We start from the raw sequence: 17,350 nt of genomic DNA, 5'->3' as shown, positions 1-17,350 counted from the left end.
GCATTATTTATATAACATACATTTTATGCACTTGGACTACTAACATTTGCCACATGATAAAACCCCTTCTTTTGTCGGCTCTGAAGTCTCTGTAAAACCATACAATTTCTAAGCTTGCAATTCAAATGCTATTTTTGTTTCGGTCTTTCTTGAAAACCACACATCCAAAAGTGACTGATGTAAGTAACACAATATCAGTTTTTGGCTTAACAAAGGAACAGCTGCCGTAGATCAGCAGTTTGTTCAGCAAAGTGCTGAGGGCATTTTTTTTCTGCATCCAAAAATATTAGTGGCCATATATACACGTCCTGATGACTGTGTGAGTCAGAGTCACTTGATTTTTTTTTTTTCTTAAGTGAGGCTTTCAGCGATCAAAGGAGGAAACAACAAGCATCTTCTGGCCTTTTATCCCACCTTCTATCTTAAACTTTTCAAATGGCTTTGAAAACACCAAGGAAAACTTCACAACTCCATTAAGAGGTAAGAAGAGAGTATTAAGCAACCACACTGCTCACCACAGGAACTGGTCTAACAGAAAGCAGCACCTATTTAATAGCACACCCCCGTGATTCAGGAAAGAAAGAAAAATACTGCCTGCAATTAAAATGGATGAGAAAAAGTACAGTACAATGGGAAATAACGATTCATTTCAGAATTTGGCAAAACCAATGACCCTGTTCAGCTCAGAGAGTTAAGATCAATAAGGGCACGGCTCGTCAAGAATTCAGTTTTGTGCTGAATTTGAAAGATGACATTTAGACAAGAGCATTTCCATCGGATCTGGCTTCTTACTTTACCACCAGTTTGAACAACCCTTCAGAAAAGCACCCACCATACAAATAGGGATGGACGACTCGAAGCACAAATTCAAGGGTTTTACAGAGCTCGAACTCTCACGGGGAAGATTTCCTGATTCAGCACTCTCCCCTCTCCTACAGGAGCTGAGACCTTCTGGAAGGTCCTTCAAAGTCCCGACTTGCTCCCACCTTAATGGCTTGTGCCCTCACTCACACAAGGAGTGACGGGCTCCTCGGGCACACCAGCTTTCGCATCACGGTTCAGGGATGGCTCCTTACAGCTCTTGCTCACCAGTGAGCTTGCTTTTTAAGCCCAGCATCAGTACCAAAGCAGTTCATTTCTCCAGCTTAAACGTCAAAAGCTTGGCTCCCCTTGGGTCACGCCAAGGAGACCTTGTCTTCCCAAGCCCTGCCTGCCAGGGAGAGCCGTTTCCAGCCACCCAAGTGGAGATCATTCTGCTTTTTACCAAGGCACTTTGGACATCTGCATCCACCAACACAGTGTGGGAACAAAGCAAAACCAGAGAAATGTCCTTGTACATGGGTCCAGCTTCAACTGTGTGACCTCCAAGCTCCTTTCCCAGCCCCTGTGCACCACAGAATGACACCGTCCTTGGTGTGTGTTACCCGCACAATAGCAACGCCAACACGTGTGACAACAGTTGGTAAAATGAGTCATCCTGGTTTGGATATTTTACCCATCCCTCTGGCTACAAATCACAAGCATTTACCTGTTCCCTGTTAGAAATTAAGGTCACCAGATGGCATGGTTTGTCTCTGACAGTTCTGGGTTTTTTCCTTAAAGCACTCCATTTTCATCCGAGTTTAGATGGAGGAAGAAGAGCAGAACCACCCCAGGACACAGAGATTCAATTAAAACTAAGCATGGAGCCCTCCTTGGCCCCCAAGCACTGCTCAGCCACAGTCAGGGCAGACAGATCATCAACATTGAGGACGTGTTCCTTTCCCGAGGACTGAGTCTCCTGATTTTGCACTTATTATCTAGATGGAACCCAGCTCAGATACTCAATCACACACATTTTTGTCTTCACCCACAGTTTTAAACAAAGGATCATCAGCTCCTGTCAAAACACCAGAGCAAATGACAAACCCATCCCCGCCTGTGCGTTTTCCTGCTGCCAGAAATAGCAATCCCCGCCCCTCTCGAATGTACACCTTCTTGTCAAGCCAACCTGACAGCTCCACTGGCAGTAAGAGCTGAAGGATTTCCACAAGTGCTTCACTCCCCTGCATCCCCCATCCACCTCGGTGTCTCTCTTACAGACCTGGAAACGTGTATGTGCTGCTGTATCAACATTCACAAAAAATAATTGTATATATACATGTATCTATAACTGCTTAGCCCTCTTGAGCAGATGAAACTCTGAAAGCTGAAGCGCCCCAGGTGCAAAAACTAGACCGTACATAAAAAACTCCAGATGTGTTTTCACTTTCACCGCTCAGCTTGTGAAGGTGTGGGGTGCAGGCGGGAGGGTGCTGTCCCCCGCCGCTGCCCGCGCCACGAGGAGCTGGACACGATCTGCCCAAACCAGCCCCTGGTACCCACCGTGCTCTCCCACGGGTCCCACCGGGGCACCACACACCCACCTCACCCCAGCATCCTCGTTCCCAGCCATCCCACACCCTCCACAGCAGGACCTGCCACAGCGCCAACAGACCCCAGGTACCTCCCAGACGCCCCGCATCCCCCACTCAGCACCCCCCAGACCTCCTACAGCCCCCCACAGAGCCCATAAACTCACCCCCAAACCTCCTACATCTCCCATTCAACACTCCACAGACCCCGTGTACCTCCCCTAGGACTTCCTACCTCCCCCACTCAGCATCCCCCAGACCCCATATGCCCCTCAGACCTCCTACACCCACCACCACCCCCCCCAGAGCCCACACAGCCCATCTTCCCCCACTCCCCCACCCCAGACCCCACCTCCTCCCCTCCCCAGACCTCACGGACATCACACACCCCACAGATCCCACCCATCACCCCCCGCACATCCCACAGACCCCATACGCTTCACAGACCCCCCCACAGCCCACATATATCCCACCTCCCCGGCCCCCACAGCCCCCCCCCCCGGCAGCGCTGCCCCCGCAGGCCCCGCCCCGGAACGCGGCGTGCGGCCGCCGTTTCCGTGGGGACGCCGTGGCAGAGGCGCACCGGGGGAGCCAAGATGGCGGCGCACACGCTGCGGGGCCTATGCCGGCCGCGGCTGGGGCTGCTCGCCGCCAGGCTCTCGCAGCGGGCCGCCGCCGGCACCGAGTACCGGAGCGCCTACAGCCTGGACAAGCTGTACCCGCCGCGGCAGGACGGCGGCGCCCCGGTGAGCGGGGCGGGGGGGGAGGGAGGGAGGGAGGGAAGGAAGGAAGACAAGCGAGGGGCGGGGCGTAGTGTGGGGCGGACCTTAGCGCCTGAGTGACACCGAGCGGGTGGGCGGGGTTTATAGCAAGAGGGCGGTGCCATCGCGCGTGGGCGGGGCTTAGCACAAGAGGCTGTTAATGCGGGGGGGCGGTGCCTTCGCGGGGAGGGGCGGGGCTTTTGCCGCATGAGCTGCTACGGTGGGTGGGCAGGGCTTAGCAAGAAGGGGCGGTGCCGTCGCGCGTGGGCGGGGCCAGGCAGCCCCTGGCTGTGTGCGGGGCCAGGCCCCAAGGGCCGGTGGGGCGCCCCGGCTCCCCCGGCGCCTAAGGCGGGCACCCCGCGGTGTTTTCCAGGAGGAGAAGCCACCGGCCACCCTCGACATCCCCCTGGGTGAGTGTCGTCCCCCCCCGAACGGGCCGGGCCTGGGCTAAGCGCCCGGAGGTGGGTTAAGCTCGGACTATGGCGTCCGTGCTCGACGCCCGGCACCGAGCTGGGAACGAAAGCGCCACCGAGGCACAGGCGTCCTCCAGACCTGCGTGCGGCGGCCTGGGTCGCCCCCGCTCCCCGCCCCCGGGGACGTGTCTCGGGTCAGCGCACTGCTGCTCTTCTCTTGCAGCTCGCCTGACCGTGTCCTACTGCCAGAGCAGCGGCCCTGGCGGGCAGCACGTCAATAAAGGTGAGGAAGAGGTTCTCCCACTTTGCAAGGAAAAATCGTAGGTTTCAGTTGCTTTGCTATACTTTGTGGCAAAATATTGAGAACTTGAAGTTAAAGAGCGTCTTTGTGCTGCCCGATGCTGATTTTTCATTATCATCACCCTCTATTTTAACCCAACCTCTGAGTCTTCGTAGCAGTCGAGACCAGTGGTAACATACTGGATTCTCCTACGAATTCTTACTGGGATTGTTGCTGCTACGCATGTCACACAAAACACCACTTCTGCCTAATCTGTTTTCATTGATCAAACGTACACCAAGCCAACTGGATTCTGAAACTTCACAGCACAATCAATTCTCAGCTTAATTCAAATAAACTAAAAATACTTCCTGTTCTGCCGTTAAAAATAAGGTAGTTAGTGACTGGTGATAGCAATAAATCTTGTAGCGTCTAGAAAGGCAGGTACCGTGACAGAGTCTCCATAAAAATTTAGAGTTTGTCTTGTAAAAATATAGCAAGAAAAAAATGGTGATCTTTCAGGAAATTAATACTGGAATCATCCTACATTCAAAGCCAGCATTGAACAGACTGTATTGTCTCTTAGAGCTGAGGAAGGCAAGCCATTACATTGGAAAAAAAATATTCCTGTTTTTCCTCCCAGTGAATACCAAGGCGGAAGTTCGGTTCCACCTGGCGTCAGCAGACTGGATTCCAGAAGCTGTGAGAGAAAAAATGGCACTGATGGTAACTGCCCTCCCCCTTCCAGCCACCGTTTCAGTGTCACACTTCCAGACAGAACGTGACCAGTCTAACGAGGTTCCAGCGATCACATCACGTTTTCCCCTTTTCAGCACAGGAATAAGATAAACCGAGCTGGTGAGCTGATTGTGAACTCCGAAGAGAGTCGCTACCAAATGAGGAATTTGGCAATTTGTTTAGAAAAAATCAGAACCATGATCACGGAGGCTACCGAGACGCCCAAGGTGGTGTCTAAGGAGACAACACAGAAGCTCATAGAGAGGTATCTTTATTGAAATGGATTCAGATTATCCTGTTACATGATTTAGTTTGCAGCATCTTTAAACCATCTTCTTCATACACATCTGGATTTCCTTTTTTTTAAAAAAATCTCTGGTCTGTTAGATTTTAGCTGCTTTCCTGGGTAGCATTGCAAGAACAGGGGCTGCTTTTTCTATCTGTGGACATTTGTCAGCTCATCAAATCTACATTATAATTGTGCTCAAAGTTGGATATTTAAATGTTTTCTTTGTACGCTAAAGGATGTTTTCATTCTGTTTTAGGGTGGAAAAAATGAACCGTGAACGACTACGACAGAAAAAGATACACTCAAATATAAAACAGAGCAGGAAGGCAGACTTCGACTGAGCACAGTGGAGAGCAAAGTCCTTGGCATACCATCTTTTTAAAGAAATGGCGTTGGCAGCTGTAGATGATGCTGAACTCATGGGCTATATTGAATAAAAATGGTCTAAAAGTGTAAATAAAAATATTTAACCTCTCCTTTTGAACGTAATGATACACTGTGACAGCCTGACAGTCATTTTGCAGAAAAATTATTGTTCATGTTTGAGAGAAACTAAAAATTCAGATTTTTGTCAGCTGCTTTTTTTAATTCTTGTGTCCTTTATCCAGCTCTGGCCTCTGTGAGAGCACCCTCTGCTGCTGAACACAAAAGCAGCAGTGGATTTTTGGGGAAGGAAAGGGAAGAGTAAAAGCAGTCTTAACTACATATCTAAGTAGCAAATAGAGTATTCACCATTTCAAGCACTTTCCTTCTATTTTAGTCGATTTTTTTTCCTAAGCAAAACCAGTGCATAAAGGCAGAAACCACCCTGTAAGTACAGGAGGCTTCTGGCCCTCGAGGTGGAACCCCAGAAATCCTCAGGCCGAGCCTTACAGGCGTCATGAGTTGCTCGTTAGTGGATCCTGTTTAAAGAGAACGAAGTTCTGTGGTGTAGTGAACTTCACCACTGCCGGGTTCCTTCACTGGGGGACGTCTCAAAAATAATGAAATTACCCTTTTTTGGTTTCCTTACAGGGCCCCAGTGGCCTAATGGATAAGGCACTGGCCTTCTAAGTCAGGGATTGTGGGTTCGAGTCCCACCTGGGGTGAGGAAGGGGGTTCTGTTTTAGGCAAAACCCCACATAAGAGGGGTTAAGCGTTCTCTGCTGGTCCCTGGGGCACGGTGAGGGGTGGGGGGGCTCTGCTACAGCCAGTGCCTCGGCCCCTTTGGAGGGAGGAACTTAAGCTCCCCCCTTACACATCCCAGACCAGCATTTCCACTTGCAGAAAAACCGGAGCGCTCAGATCCTACATGTCCTCCCCAAAATGCATGATGCGTCCTGACACCCCTGCCCAGCAAGGGGAGCAAAGACACGCCGTTTTCCCCTGCCCAAAAAGCTTTTCAGCCTGGGAAGGGGGTGGCTGCCAGCTCCAGCTCCCTGTCACACAGGCAAAGGTGGCTGCAGCTCCGTCCTGCGCCCTGGCCCTTACAAGCAAGGGGGGGTGTCGCGGCTTCGGGTGTCTTTGTGACGCTGAATGTCACCACACGAACATCAGCTGGGGGCCCCGCGGAAGAGCTGCAAAATTTTGTTTCAAGCCTCGGAGCCAGCGCACGGCACCAGGGTTTGGAGGCGCTGCAGATTTCAGGGATTTAAAAAACATTCCAACATTTTGCTTGCTCATCCACCGAGAGGCTCCCCCACCCCGAGAAGCCACGTCAGGGTGCCCGAGCCAGGGAGCTTCTGGGGTGCCCTGCGGGTGCATCGGCCCTCACGGCGGCAGCAGCGACCGCCCCCCGCCGGAGAGGAAAAGAGTCACCCCAGATGGGACTCGAACCCACAATCCCTGGCTTAGGAGGCCAGTGCCTTATCCATTAGGCCACTGGGGCTACGCACGTCGCTGTTTTTGGTGCCTTAACTTAACTCTCTGATGGCCAGAGGGGACCGCGGCTGGACCCTGCGGGGAGAGGGGGGGCCCACACCGTCCCAGGAGACACCCCCCCCGGGGCTGAACGTCCCCCCAGCGCCGCCGCCACGACCCGCAGCTCCCCGCCCTCCACCGCCCGGTGAAACCGCCCAGCGCAGCCCCCGCTCTGTACCGGGGGGGGGGGGGGGGGGGGGGGGGGGGCGCGGAAAGGGGCCGGAGACCCCCGCCAAGGGCCTAGCTCCGCCTGCACGGCCTCCCCCCGCCGGCGGGGCGGGAGGTGCCGGCGCCCACCGCCGGTTTTCGGTGCAGGCAGACACACGCCCCCACCCGCTTCCTCGGCGGCCCCCGGGGCCGTTTGCTCAGGATCCCCGCGGAAAAACCGCGGGGGGGTGCGGGGCAGAGGAGGGGGGCGGCGGCGGTCGCGCGGCCCCAGTGGCCTAATGGATAAGGCACTGGCCTCCTAAGCCAGGGACTGTGGGTTCGAGTCCCACCTGGGGTGGAGGCCGCTTTATTTTCGTGGGGACCCCCCCCTCCCCCTTACACACACAGACCCCAGCCCCGCGGCAGCTCACCGGGCGCTCCCTGCAGCGGCAAAACGCCCCAGCCCGCGTCGCCCACGCCCTTTTATGTCCTCCCCGGGAGCCGGCCCCAGCTGGGGTTTAGCTCCGGTTCGGTTCGTCTCCACCCCCGGGACCGGGAGCCCTGGGCTTGCCGCCCCGCCGTGGGGGGCACAGATCGCCCCGGGTGGGAGACCCCCGAGGGATGGAGAGCAGAGCCCCCCCTAAAGCCGGGCACCTTCCCTCGGGCTCCACCCCGGGGGATGCCGCTCGCCGTCCCCCCAAGCCGGTGCCACGGGGAAATTAAACAACTCCAGACCCTCTCGTGGCTTTAAAACAACCACGAAGGGACTCGAACCCTCAATCTTCTGATCCGAAGTCAGACGCCTTATCCATTAGGCCACGTGGTCCCCCATACTTGTGGTTTGGGGACAGTGACACACACCGAGGGGGGTCCCATGGGGGTCCCCCCACCCCCTGCGCGTTGCCCACACTCACATTCCTCCTGGGATCGCGGCCCAGCACTGGCAATGGGGGTGAGCAGGAGCAGGGTCCCTCTTCCCATGGGACCCCGTGTGCCAGCAAGTCATCGCAGACACCCCCCCCAGCCTCAGTTTACCCCATATGTGCTGGTGGAGACTGTGCCGTGCAGGAATCCTGCAGGCTGGAGTGGCGACATCCCCCCCCTCCTGCCACCAGTTTCGCTGCCTGCTGCTCAAGCCATCTTGCCAGGATGCCAGCAACTCAGAACGCAAATCCAACCCAAAATACGAAGAGCAGACACTGCCCGGGAGACACCTGATGCTGTACAAACTCATAGGAATGCTCTCTGGCCGTGCTTTCAATCACAGCCCTGAAGCTGGTCACCCAAAAAGGGGGAAGTCAACTGGTTCCAGGCAATACCAGCCTGGAGACCTCCCCCTTTAGCCCCTTTCCCCAGCCCCCAGGCTGAGCGGCACGGGGACCTGCAGCTCAGCTGCCTGGGGCTTCAGCAGGTTTGCTGCTTTCCAGGCAGCAGTCATTTCCTCGCACACGTAAGAGGGAAAAATTACTTAGTAAGAAACTTCACTTTACATTTTACTAGTGTGATACCACTCTGACCGCAGCTGCCTTTTAAAACCCATTAACTCCGTAAGAAAAGCCCCTCCAAGCAGCTTTTTAGTGCGACAAACCTGAGAGGGCATTATTCTGAAAGCACTTACGTGAAGGACTCTGGTCCCAGGGCAGCGCAGCCAAACTGCACGACCCCAACGACCAGCCCCTCGTGGAGATGTGGTTTCTGGCAGAGTGAAGCTTCCTTCCCATTAGCGCTTGTCCTGCTCCGGGAGGAGGTTTGCCTGACACCTGCAAGGCTGTCATCCCCCAACATCAGTTGGGTTTTTGTTGGGGGTCAGATGCAGCTGGTGATACAAGGAGCACCCAGAGGGGGTAAAAATGCAGCTGAAATTCCCTGCTCAGCCCTGACCCTACACAGACCCAGGTCTGCCCAGACAAGGCTAAATAAATAGGTTTAACTGCTCTGCTTTCGCACCTTCTGGGACACCTTGAAAGATGCCTGTGCCCCAGCCAGACCCATCCTGCCATTAACACCCCTCCAAAAATCATCCTTTCATCAACAGATCCCGAGAGCTGGTTGTTATTCCCTCAGCAACAGCCTCACTTGAGCACTCGGCATGCGGGACCACACGACCGGCTGGAAAAATATCCACCTTTGCGCTGAAGCCCGGGGCAGTTTGTAGCCACTCCTTGTTGCTTCCCTTTCTCATGAGATCTAAATTGGGACCGCTGGCCGGGAGCAGAGATCCACATCGTCCCAACAGCATCCCGTACAGCCTGTGTACAGCAGTTGTGGGCACAGTGAGGAAGCCTGGAGCTGCTGTGGGGATCTTGCTGCCCCAAAACACACCACCCTGACCTCCCTTTTCAGGCTTCCCCTCCGCAAGCTCTGTCTCCAGCAGCTGCACTCGGACACACACGTTCAGCAGCGCTGTCTTATTTGCACTTCTGGGTTCTCCCAGCGCATTAATGTTCTTAATCTTCTTAACACCTTTGTTGGTGACATGGACAGTGGGATCGAGTGCACCCTCAGCAAGTTTGCTGATGACACCAAGCTGAGTGGTGTGGCCAACACGCTGGAGGGAAGGGATGTCGTCCGGAGGGACCTTGACAGGCTGGAGAGGTGGGCCTGTGCAAACCTCATGAGGTTCAACAAGGCCAAGGGCACCTGGGTCAGAGCAACCCCAAGAACAGACACAGGCTGGGCGATCAGTGGAGCGAGAGCAGCCCTGTGGAGGGGGACTCGGCAGTTCTGGGGGATGAAAGGCTGAACATGACCCAGCAATGTGTGCTCACAGCCCAGAAAGCCAATGGCATCCTGGGCTGCATCCAGAGCAGTGTGGCCAGTAGGTCCAGGGCAGGGGTTTGCCCCCCTCTGCTCTGGTGAGACCCCCCTGCAGGGCTGCATCCAGCTCTGGGGCCCCCAGCACAAGACAGACATGGACCTGCTCGAGCGGGTCCAGAGGAGGCCATGAAGATGCTCAGGGAGCTGGAGCAGCTCCCCTGTGAGGACAGGCTGGGAGAATTGGGGTTGTTCAGCCTGGAGAAGGGAAGGCTCCAGGGAGACCTTACAACGGCCTTCAGCTCTGAAAGGGGGCTGCAGGAAAGGTGGGGAGGGATCCTGATCAGTGAGAGTGGTGATAGGATGAGGGGTAACGGTTTCAAACAGAAGGAGGGTAGATTTAGATTAGATATTAGGAAGAAATTCTCCACTGTGAGGGTGCTGAGGCGCTGGCCCAGGTTGCCCAGAGCAGCTGTGGCTGCCCCCTCCCTGGCAGGGCTCAAGGCCAGGCTGGATGGGGCTGGGAGCAACCTGGCCTGGTGGGAGGTGTCCCTGCCCAGGGCAGGGGGTGGGAACTGGACGGTCTGTGAGGTCCTTTCCAACCCAAACCATCCTGTGATTCCATAATTGACACCTGCCACTGGGGATGGCGAGCCTCTTCCCACCGAGCAGCCGAAGCCAGCGCCCGCCGGACGGCTGGCAGCAGCGGGAGAAGGAGCCCGGCAGCCCCGGGCGGGACCGGCCGCCCTCAACCGGGAGGGAAGGAGCACGGAAACGGGAGTGGCACCGGCAAAAGCCGCGAGGCGTCTCACCCCAGATGGGACTCGAACCCACAATCCCTGGCTTAGGAGGCCAGTGCCTTATCCATTAGGCCACTGGGGCTGCGCACAGCGCGCGCCGCAGCTCGCGGGAACAGCCCTGACCCCGGCGCCCGCCCCCGGGACCCGCCGGTGCCGCGGAGCGGAGCGGGGCTGCGCCGGAGAGCGGCGGGGGGCGGGGGGGGTGTCACGGTCCAAACGTGGGGCTGCGGTTCGCCTGCGCCCCGCTGAGGGGGAGGGGTGCGAAGGGAGAAGCGGGAAAACCTGGAGCGGGTTTAAAAGGGGGAAGGGGGGGCCGTAGAAAAAAATGACCGACCACGAAGGGACTCGAACCCTCAATCTTCTGATCCGAAGTCAGACGCCTTATCCATTAGGCCACGCGGTCACCGCTGGTGGACCGCCCCCCCCCGTGATGCTGCCAGCCCCAGCATCGCTCCCACCCCCCACCCCCCCCCCCCCCCGCTGCATCCCACCGGTGCCCCCGGGCGGCGGCGGCGCTGGAGCACCCCGGGTGCCGGGGCCCGGTGGGACGGCAGCAGCCGGGGCCGGGGAAGGGCCATCCACTGCCGCAGCCGGGCCCTGGGGAAACCAAGCGCGGGGCTTGGCGGCTGCGGTTGCTGCGCTGGAGCCGGGGGACAGTCCTGCAGCCGGGGGACAGTCCTGCAGCCGGGGCTTGGGTGCTTTGCTGGGGAGAGGCAGAAGCAGGGTGCTGCGCAGTGTGAGCTTTCGCTGGGCATCCAAGTCATCCCATCGCCTCACCCAGCCTCGCAAGTGCCCCGCGGGTCCGGCTTCCCTCCCTTCGCTGGCCCCCACGGCGAGCTGCTGCGGGAGAGATGTTGTGCAGAGCGTGCAGGGGAGCCGAGGAACCTGGCTGCCACAGGACGAGGTGGGGACCTGCAATGGGACAGATTCGCAGCTCCCGGGTACTCGCATCCCACCAGCTGCTGGCAAACGGAAGGGATTGCTGGAGGCCGTCACCTCTAGCGCCATTCTGGGGACTCAACATTGTCCCACCTCTAGTGACACTGTCACCCACCAGTGTAAGCCCCTACAACCAACACAGCCCCCAAGACCAGCACAGAGGTCACCCCTACTTCTCCTCATGCCCCCTATGTCTGATTTAAACCATGTCTCACAGCCCATACGCTTCCCACCTCCTATCTCAGACACTACTGGATACCACAGGAATAAAGTGCCATCTACGATGTTCCAGTGGGATGAGACTTCCCAAGCACACAAGAACTGGAGCTGCTGCCCCACAAGGGAACCATCGCTTCGAGCACCTGGAGGTATCACTGGAATCACAGCAGAAAAAATAGGCAGTGATGGAGAGAAGGGCGGCTGAGGGAAAGACAGACGGAGAGGTAAAAGAAAAATCTCTGAGCCTTTCTTCTTAGCTGTGAGGACTATGATTCTATTAGAAGAACCTCCAGAGCATGGGAGACGAGCAAGGAGGCAGAAACAGTAAATCAGTGGGCGCATGAAAGGCTCAGTGCTTTGGGAAATGAAGACATGCTCCAACGCCCACGATTCCCACTCCATTTCAGTGGGGCTGGAGCAGACTCTCAGCTCTGTAAATGAGAGAAGATTTGCCTCTGAGTGGCTTTGGCTCCTCGCCTTTTCTTTGTGAAGATGGGCCCTTTCTTTTTCTCTCCCTCAAATTGTTTGATTTTTTTTTTTAATGACTTTATTTTTCCTTTACCACAACTAAAGGCTGCTCCCAAGAGCCAGCTGAGTGCATCAAACCATTAGCAATTTTTTTTCTTCCAATGCAAATAAATACATAAAAAGTCTAGCTTCTGTTTACAAAATATCCATCCCTCATTAATAAATGTAAAATCAACTTCTACATTACAAATGACGTGTCCTTGAACTGTTCATAAGACACAGGGTATCACTTGCCTCTGTATTTGGAAGCAGGAGACGATGCAGCGAGCTTTTATAGCTATCCTCACCTTTTCTCTTGGGACAGGTAAGCTCAAGAGGGACAGAAAAGCTTTGTGTAATTCTGTTCTCAGCTACGTGAGAAGGGACTCACCTGTGCTAAGGAGGGGTTTCATATCCACAGCTCCATTCCCTTTTTCTTTTGGTACACCTCTCACAGGTTGAGATCTTGCCTAATCCTTTTGTGATTCAAGTGGAATTTGTTTTTCTAGCAGGGGCTGCTCCGAGGCACAACTGCACCTACTACGATGTTGTTGACTACCTGAACGTTTCCTCTCACAGCAAGCTGCACGCACACATACTGCCCAAGACAAACTTGAAGGAGCCTGTGGAAGTGAAGATGGATTTTATGCTGGTGGCTATTCTCTCTGTGGTAAGGACCCAAAACTCCTGTCGAGTCTTTACAACCAGAAAACTGGGCTGTTGCAAGATTGGGGTCTGTGTCTGCTGCCAGCCAGGGCTGGGCCAGCAAGTCCATGGGGATGAGAATCAGCTCCTTCCACTTCTTCAGCTTGCTGCTGTTTGCAAGTGGTTTTGGAAGATCTGGAGTATTTTCTCCCACCTACTTCCAGGAAGAAGTTCAGACGAGCAGCCTGCTTTATAGCAGGCTCTAAAGACACCTGCAGAGTGCCTGAACCGGGCAGTGCATTTGCAGGGCACTGGCACGTAAATGTTAACAACAAACAACTTATGTTTTTTTCCGAGCCATTGGACCGTATGCTCCCACTCTTCAGCCCCAGGATCAAGATCCTCGAGCTCTCCTCCCGAGCCGAGTTGCCGCAATCTGTGCTGTCCGCTGCAAGAGCAACAGGGGAGAACCGCTGGGCTCTGCATTGGATGGACCTACGAAAATCAGCTAAATATCTTCTCTTTTGTTTCTCCAGGTTGAAAAGCTCCAGACAGTCACTTTTTACTTCGTGTTGAACCAGGTGGGTCCCTCAAGAGCGTTTCTTTCCTGTGACGCCCAGCACGACGGCCGGTGCTGAGCCCGGCACTCATTTCTCTCCTGCAACTTCTTCCCCCAGGAGTGGAAAAACCCTTTTGTTACCTGGGACCCGCAGGATTTCTGTAACATTTCCAAAATCGTTCTGCCCATGGATGCATATTGGTCTCCCCCCCTCTTCATTTTAGAGCGGTAGGTTCACTTTTCATTTTTATCCACTGGCTTAAGAGAAATAGAACGAACGCAAACTGTTGGTATTATTGTAGGAAACGGGATAAACTCATACGGTTAAAAGTTGTTCCCATGAGCTCTCTGTAACCAAGAACCTCGTAATTTAGATTAATAGCGACCACAGTTTATACAAAGCACTTTGTGGCTCCGTAATACTGTAACAGCTCCAGAAATGTCCCACCTGGGCTGTAGCTAAAGCCGAGGAAGCAGCAGAGACCAGCAATGTCGTGGAATGAAATGCCCCTTCGCAGTTTGCTGTAAGACACAGGACAGAGCCCTTGTGGGTCTGACAGAGGGGTGGGCACCGCCGCCGGCTCTTCGGCTGGGGGGGAAGGAGGGGGAGGCAGCTCTGCAGCACAGCAGAGCCAGCAGCGAACCCCTGCCCCAGGCGAGTGGGAAGCAGAGGGGAGGGAGGAAGGAGTTCCCCCTGGAGGTGCAGAGCTACGAGTTCCCCCTGGAGGTGCAGAGCTACTACAAACCTTACTCCAGAGGCACTCACCAGCCCCAGGTTTATTCTCCTCATCGCTGCGTCCCATGGCTGGGTGACGGCGCAGAGTCCTCCCGAAAGGATGCTCAGAGCTCAGGCTGTTGTGGGACCGAGGAGCGTTGGAGCTCGGTCGCTCTCCACTTTTGTTTCCTCCAGAGTGAACGGACTAAACTCGAACCTGGAATACCTGGCCATCACGCACAACGGCGGCTTCAACTCCACCCAGCCCTTCCAGGTCACCTTAACGTGCAGCTTGATGATCCTCAAGTTTCCCTTTGACACCCAGACATGCAACTTGAGCATAGCTTCCTTCCTCTACCCAGGTACAGCAGCAAGCTGGGCTACATTTGCAGATGTAGGAATAGATGAGAGGGACCCTGGCTAACTCCTGGGTTCCCTTAGCAGCACCACACACTCACACTGGGTTAGCAGGGTTGAGGTCATGTAATACCAGGGAAAATGAGCTAAAACTCTGCCATTCTGGTTTGGCACGTTTCCCAGCGACTTCTCTGCACGAACGTTCTGTGGCAAGTTTCCCCCAGGATTGGTCTCTACAAACAGAGACTAGGAGGCTTCCTGCAACAAGGCTGCTTGTCCACATACAATTTTGCAGGACTGGTCTTTAAACGTACCTGAAAGCCGTGGAAACAAGAGGAAATTAAGGACAGTTTCAGGGATCCAAACTGCAGACAGAGCTCATCCCAACAGGAGGGGCTGAAACACAAGCAGAGGTGACACAAACCCCTCCAGCTCTCATCTGCAAAGGGCAACTGTCCTAAATTCAACAGAGATTGCCCCTCTGATCCACATTCCCAGAGGCCCCGCCAAGTCTCTTCACCAACAATCTTTTTAACTTCTCCCTGATGGGCTAAGAAACCCCAGCAGTGCAAGAAACATTGCCTTTCCCCATCTGCAAGCACCTTTGTTTGGGAGGGAAAGGGAGAGGAAATAATTGACCTCTAATACACACCTAAATTCTTCAACTTCTCTCCTCCCATGCCTCCTGCCCAAGCAGTAGCAGACCTTGTCATGAAGACGAGACGGACGACAGCTGAGATGATGAAAACCAGCCAGAGTTACTTCCTAACTGATGGAGAATGGAAGTTCACCAACCTGAGCATCATTGAATACACAGAAGAGCTGGATGATGACAAATTTTCTGTGGTCACCTATGTGGTACGGCAGCACCTTCACATTGTATTGCACTGATTTGCCACAAAACCCAGTAATTTTCTGCATTACGGAACAAGCATTTGCTCGACACAGTAAGTTACCTCCTGCTCACCTACATTTTGTCCATCTCCTTCAACAGATTTCCATGGAGAGACGACCCACTCTGTACGTTTTGAACCTGATCCTCCCAACGTGCGCCATGTATATGCTGGATATGGCTGTGTTGTTCGGACCCAGCTCTCTCGAGGAGAAAATCAGCTTCCAGATTGCCATCATCCTTGGCAGCTCCATGTTAGCTGTGATTCTCAACGACATCCTCCCGACTTCCTCCAACAAACCACCCGTAATAGGTACCCATCTTTATTGAACAAAAACTAACTGATTTTTTACACAGGTACCAACCCCAAGGAAGGTCTTTGGGTGTTCATGAACACCGAAGGCATGAGCAGCTAAGCTTTACCAGCTTGCTGGTCACAAATGTCCCCCCCTTCCCCACCAGGCAACTGAACGCAGACAGGATTACATTCGAGAAAATGATGCCGATCACCAAGGGCTTGCTTTGTGTTTGTGTTGTTCTGCAGTGGTGTTCTTCTTAGGCACCTTCCTGCTGATGATCATGGCCGTGCTGGACACCTTCTTCCTCTTGCACCAGCAGCACAAATCCCTACGCTTAGAAACGGTTCTCAGAAGCTTCCAGCAAGGTAAAGCCACCCATAACCTCCTCAACCAGTCGGTTCGGTGCCGTTTACTGCGGGATCGTTTGAGCCAGGGCGGGTTTCCTCAGGGCAACCAGTGCCCCAGGCAGGATCAGTCACAGGGGTCACCTGCCAACCCCCCCTACGCTGACACGTGCCATTGGCTCTTTGCAGACGTGCCCGCCGAGCTGGTGGCGAGAGCCCTGAGCAACCAGAGCACCAAACACCTCGCCAAGGAAGGCGCCCAACTGCGGAACCTTCCCGCGAAGGCCCAGGAGAAAGGGCAGCCGGCCAAGCCCTGCGGGCAACCGCAGGAGCACGACGCGTTTCTGCCCGTTCTGGAGAAGGTGCTTCTCTACAGTCACTTCTTCCTGTCCCTGGGTTTTTTTGCTATTATTTTCATAAAATGGAGCAGCTAGAGGCCACCTCTGCGCTGTGCAAGTCCCGTTGTTCCCCATCGTGTTGCTTCTAACCCCTCCACTGTAATGGGGTTTTTTTCCTGCTTGATTCATAGAGCTGCAGTTGTTTCAGTTGCCTCCACGAAAAATAATTAATATTAAAAAGTCAAACCTACAGGGCAGGAGATCTGCATGCTTAGTGCTCTGAACTCTAGCTCAGTAGAACTACCTATGTTTTTAAGTATTCTACGGGCTAGCAAGGTCTTTGAATAAAACAGTTGTGACACCTGGGGACAATACCTTCCTTCTATGCGCCTGTAATTCTTAACACAAACACGACCAACAGAAAAGGGAGTTTATGCTCTTCTTTTCTTATGGAGGCGTTTCCACTTTGGGGAAAGGTGTTCGATAATTCCACCTCCGATAGTTAAATAAAACAGCGCAAGCCTGAAGCGTTTGTGCTGTTGTTTCGGTGAGTTTCAGCGAGATCCACATCGTTCAGAAACCCAGGACAGAGAGACCAGGATCCCCAGGATTAAAGGGGTGATACTTGTGAGGTTTAAAAAACATAACAAAACAAAACTGGGGGGGTTTAAGGGTATCTCAACACATCTACACTCCTTCAATCCCTTTTGCAACTGGCTGCACCTAAACCATCGCAGCCAACCGAGACAACAGCCCGAGGCCTCTGCCCGTAGAGCTACTGAGACGTCTCCCACTGCGTGGCAGATCACTACCAAAACCCCTCCAGCCCCTCAGAAGGCTTTGTACGTTCAATTTCGAAGCAACTACTTGCCTGCGACGGCAGAACTACATCCCCTGCACCACGTGGTTACACAGAGGGACAGTTACGTTACAGAAGATGCAGTAAGACTCAGTTTGATCAAAACTTCCAGCTGGGATCTTGGTCCTTGTACAGAAACAAGCTCACAGGTAGAAAAGACAAAACCCCGGAAAACCAGGCTGTTTGGAAGTCAGTGCATTGCT

General features: G+C 54.3%; 2 protein-coding genes and 6 non-coding genes across 9 annotated transcripts; 4 read left to right on the top strand and 4 right to left on the bottom strand.

Moving 5' to 3' along the window:
• The first annotated feature begins 2,989 nt into the window (after positions 1–2,989).
• On the top strand, positions 2,990–5,363 carry MRPL58 (mitochondrial ribosomal protein L58). 2 transcript variants are annotated; one of them, XM_086473725.1, is made up of 6 exons: positions 2,990–3,139; positions 3,528–3,564; positions 3,791–3,850; positions 4,491–4,573; positions 4,681–4,850; positions 5,131–5,363. In XM_086473725.1, the coding sequence occupies exons 1-6, from the start codon at positions 2,990–2,992 to the stop codon at positions 5,213–5,215; spliced, it is 585 nt and encodes a 194-aa protein (XP_086329851.1). In that variant the 3' UTR covers positions 5,216–5,363. The 2 variants fall into 2 exon arrangements, with proteins under 2 accessions (XP_086329851.1, XP_086329850.1); XM_086473724.1 differs by having other exon boundaries at positions 2,990–3,148.
• Positions 5,364–5,889: 526 nt separating this feature from the next.
• On the top strand, positions 5,890–5,962 carry TRNAR-UCU (transfer RNA arginine (anticodon UCU)). The gene has a single exon. It is a non-coding gene; the product is annotated as a tRNA-Arg (tRNA).
• A 706-nt stretch (positions 5,963–6,668) lies between these two features.
• TRNAR-CCU (transfer RNA arginine (anticodon CCU)) lies at positions 6,669–6,741 on the bottom strand. The gene has a single exon. It is a non-coding gene; the product is annotated as a tRNA-Arg (tRNA).
• A 464-nt stretch (positions 6,742–7,205) lies between these two features.
• Positions 7,206–7,278, top strand: TRNAR-CCU (transfer RNA arginine (anticodon CCU)). The gene has a single exon. It is a non-coding gene; the product is annotated as a tRNA-Arg (tRNA).
• A 395-nt stretch (positions 7,279–7,673) lies between these two features.
• On the bottom strand, positions 7,674–7,746 carry TRNAR-UCG (transfer RNA arginine (anticodon UCG)). Its single transcript has one exon. It is a non-coding gene; the product is annotated as a tRNA-Arg (tRNA).
• Positions 7,747–10,483: 2,737 nt separating this feature from the next.
• TRNAR-CCU (transfer RNA arginine (anticodon CCU)) lies at positions 10,484–10,556 on the bottom strand. The gene has a single exon. It is a non-coding gene; the product is annotated as a tRNA-Arg (tRNA).
• A 248-nt stretch (positions 10,557–10,804) lies between these two features.
• TRNAR-UCG (transfer RNA arginine (anticodon UCG)) lies at positions 10,805–10,877 on the bottom strand. Its single transcript has one exon. It is a non-coding gene; the product is annotated as a tRNA-Arg (tRNA).
• Positions 10,878–12,418: 1,541 nt separating this feature from the next.
• LOC104341903 (5-hydroxytryptamine receptor 3A) lies at positions 12,419–16,384 on the top strand. The gene is made up of 9 exons (XM_009954714.2): positions 12,419–12,464; positions 12,649–12,809; positions 13,321–13,365; positions 13,462–13,571; positions 14,254–14,420; positions 15,113–15,273; positions 15,410–15,620; positions 15,852–15,971; positions 16,140–16,384. Exons 1-9 carry the CDS (start codon positions 12,419–12,421, stop codon positions 16,382–16,384), a joined length of 1,266 nt encoding a protein of 421 aa, XP_009953016.1.
• Positions 16,385–17,350: the final 966 nt, after the last annotated feature.

Source organism: Leptosomus discolor, chromosome 15 (genome assembly GCF_034619465.1).
Source record: "Leptosomus discolor isolate bLepDis1 chromosome 15, bLepDis1.hap2, whole genome shotgun sequence".
NCBI classification, from domain to species: Eukaryota; Metazoa; Chordata; class Aves; order Leptosomiformes; family Leptosomidae; genus Leptosomus; species Leptosomus discolor.
This window is presented reverse-complemented; position numbering and strand designations above follow the sequence as displayed.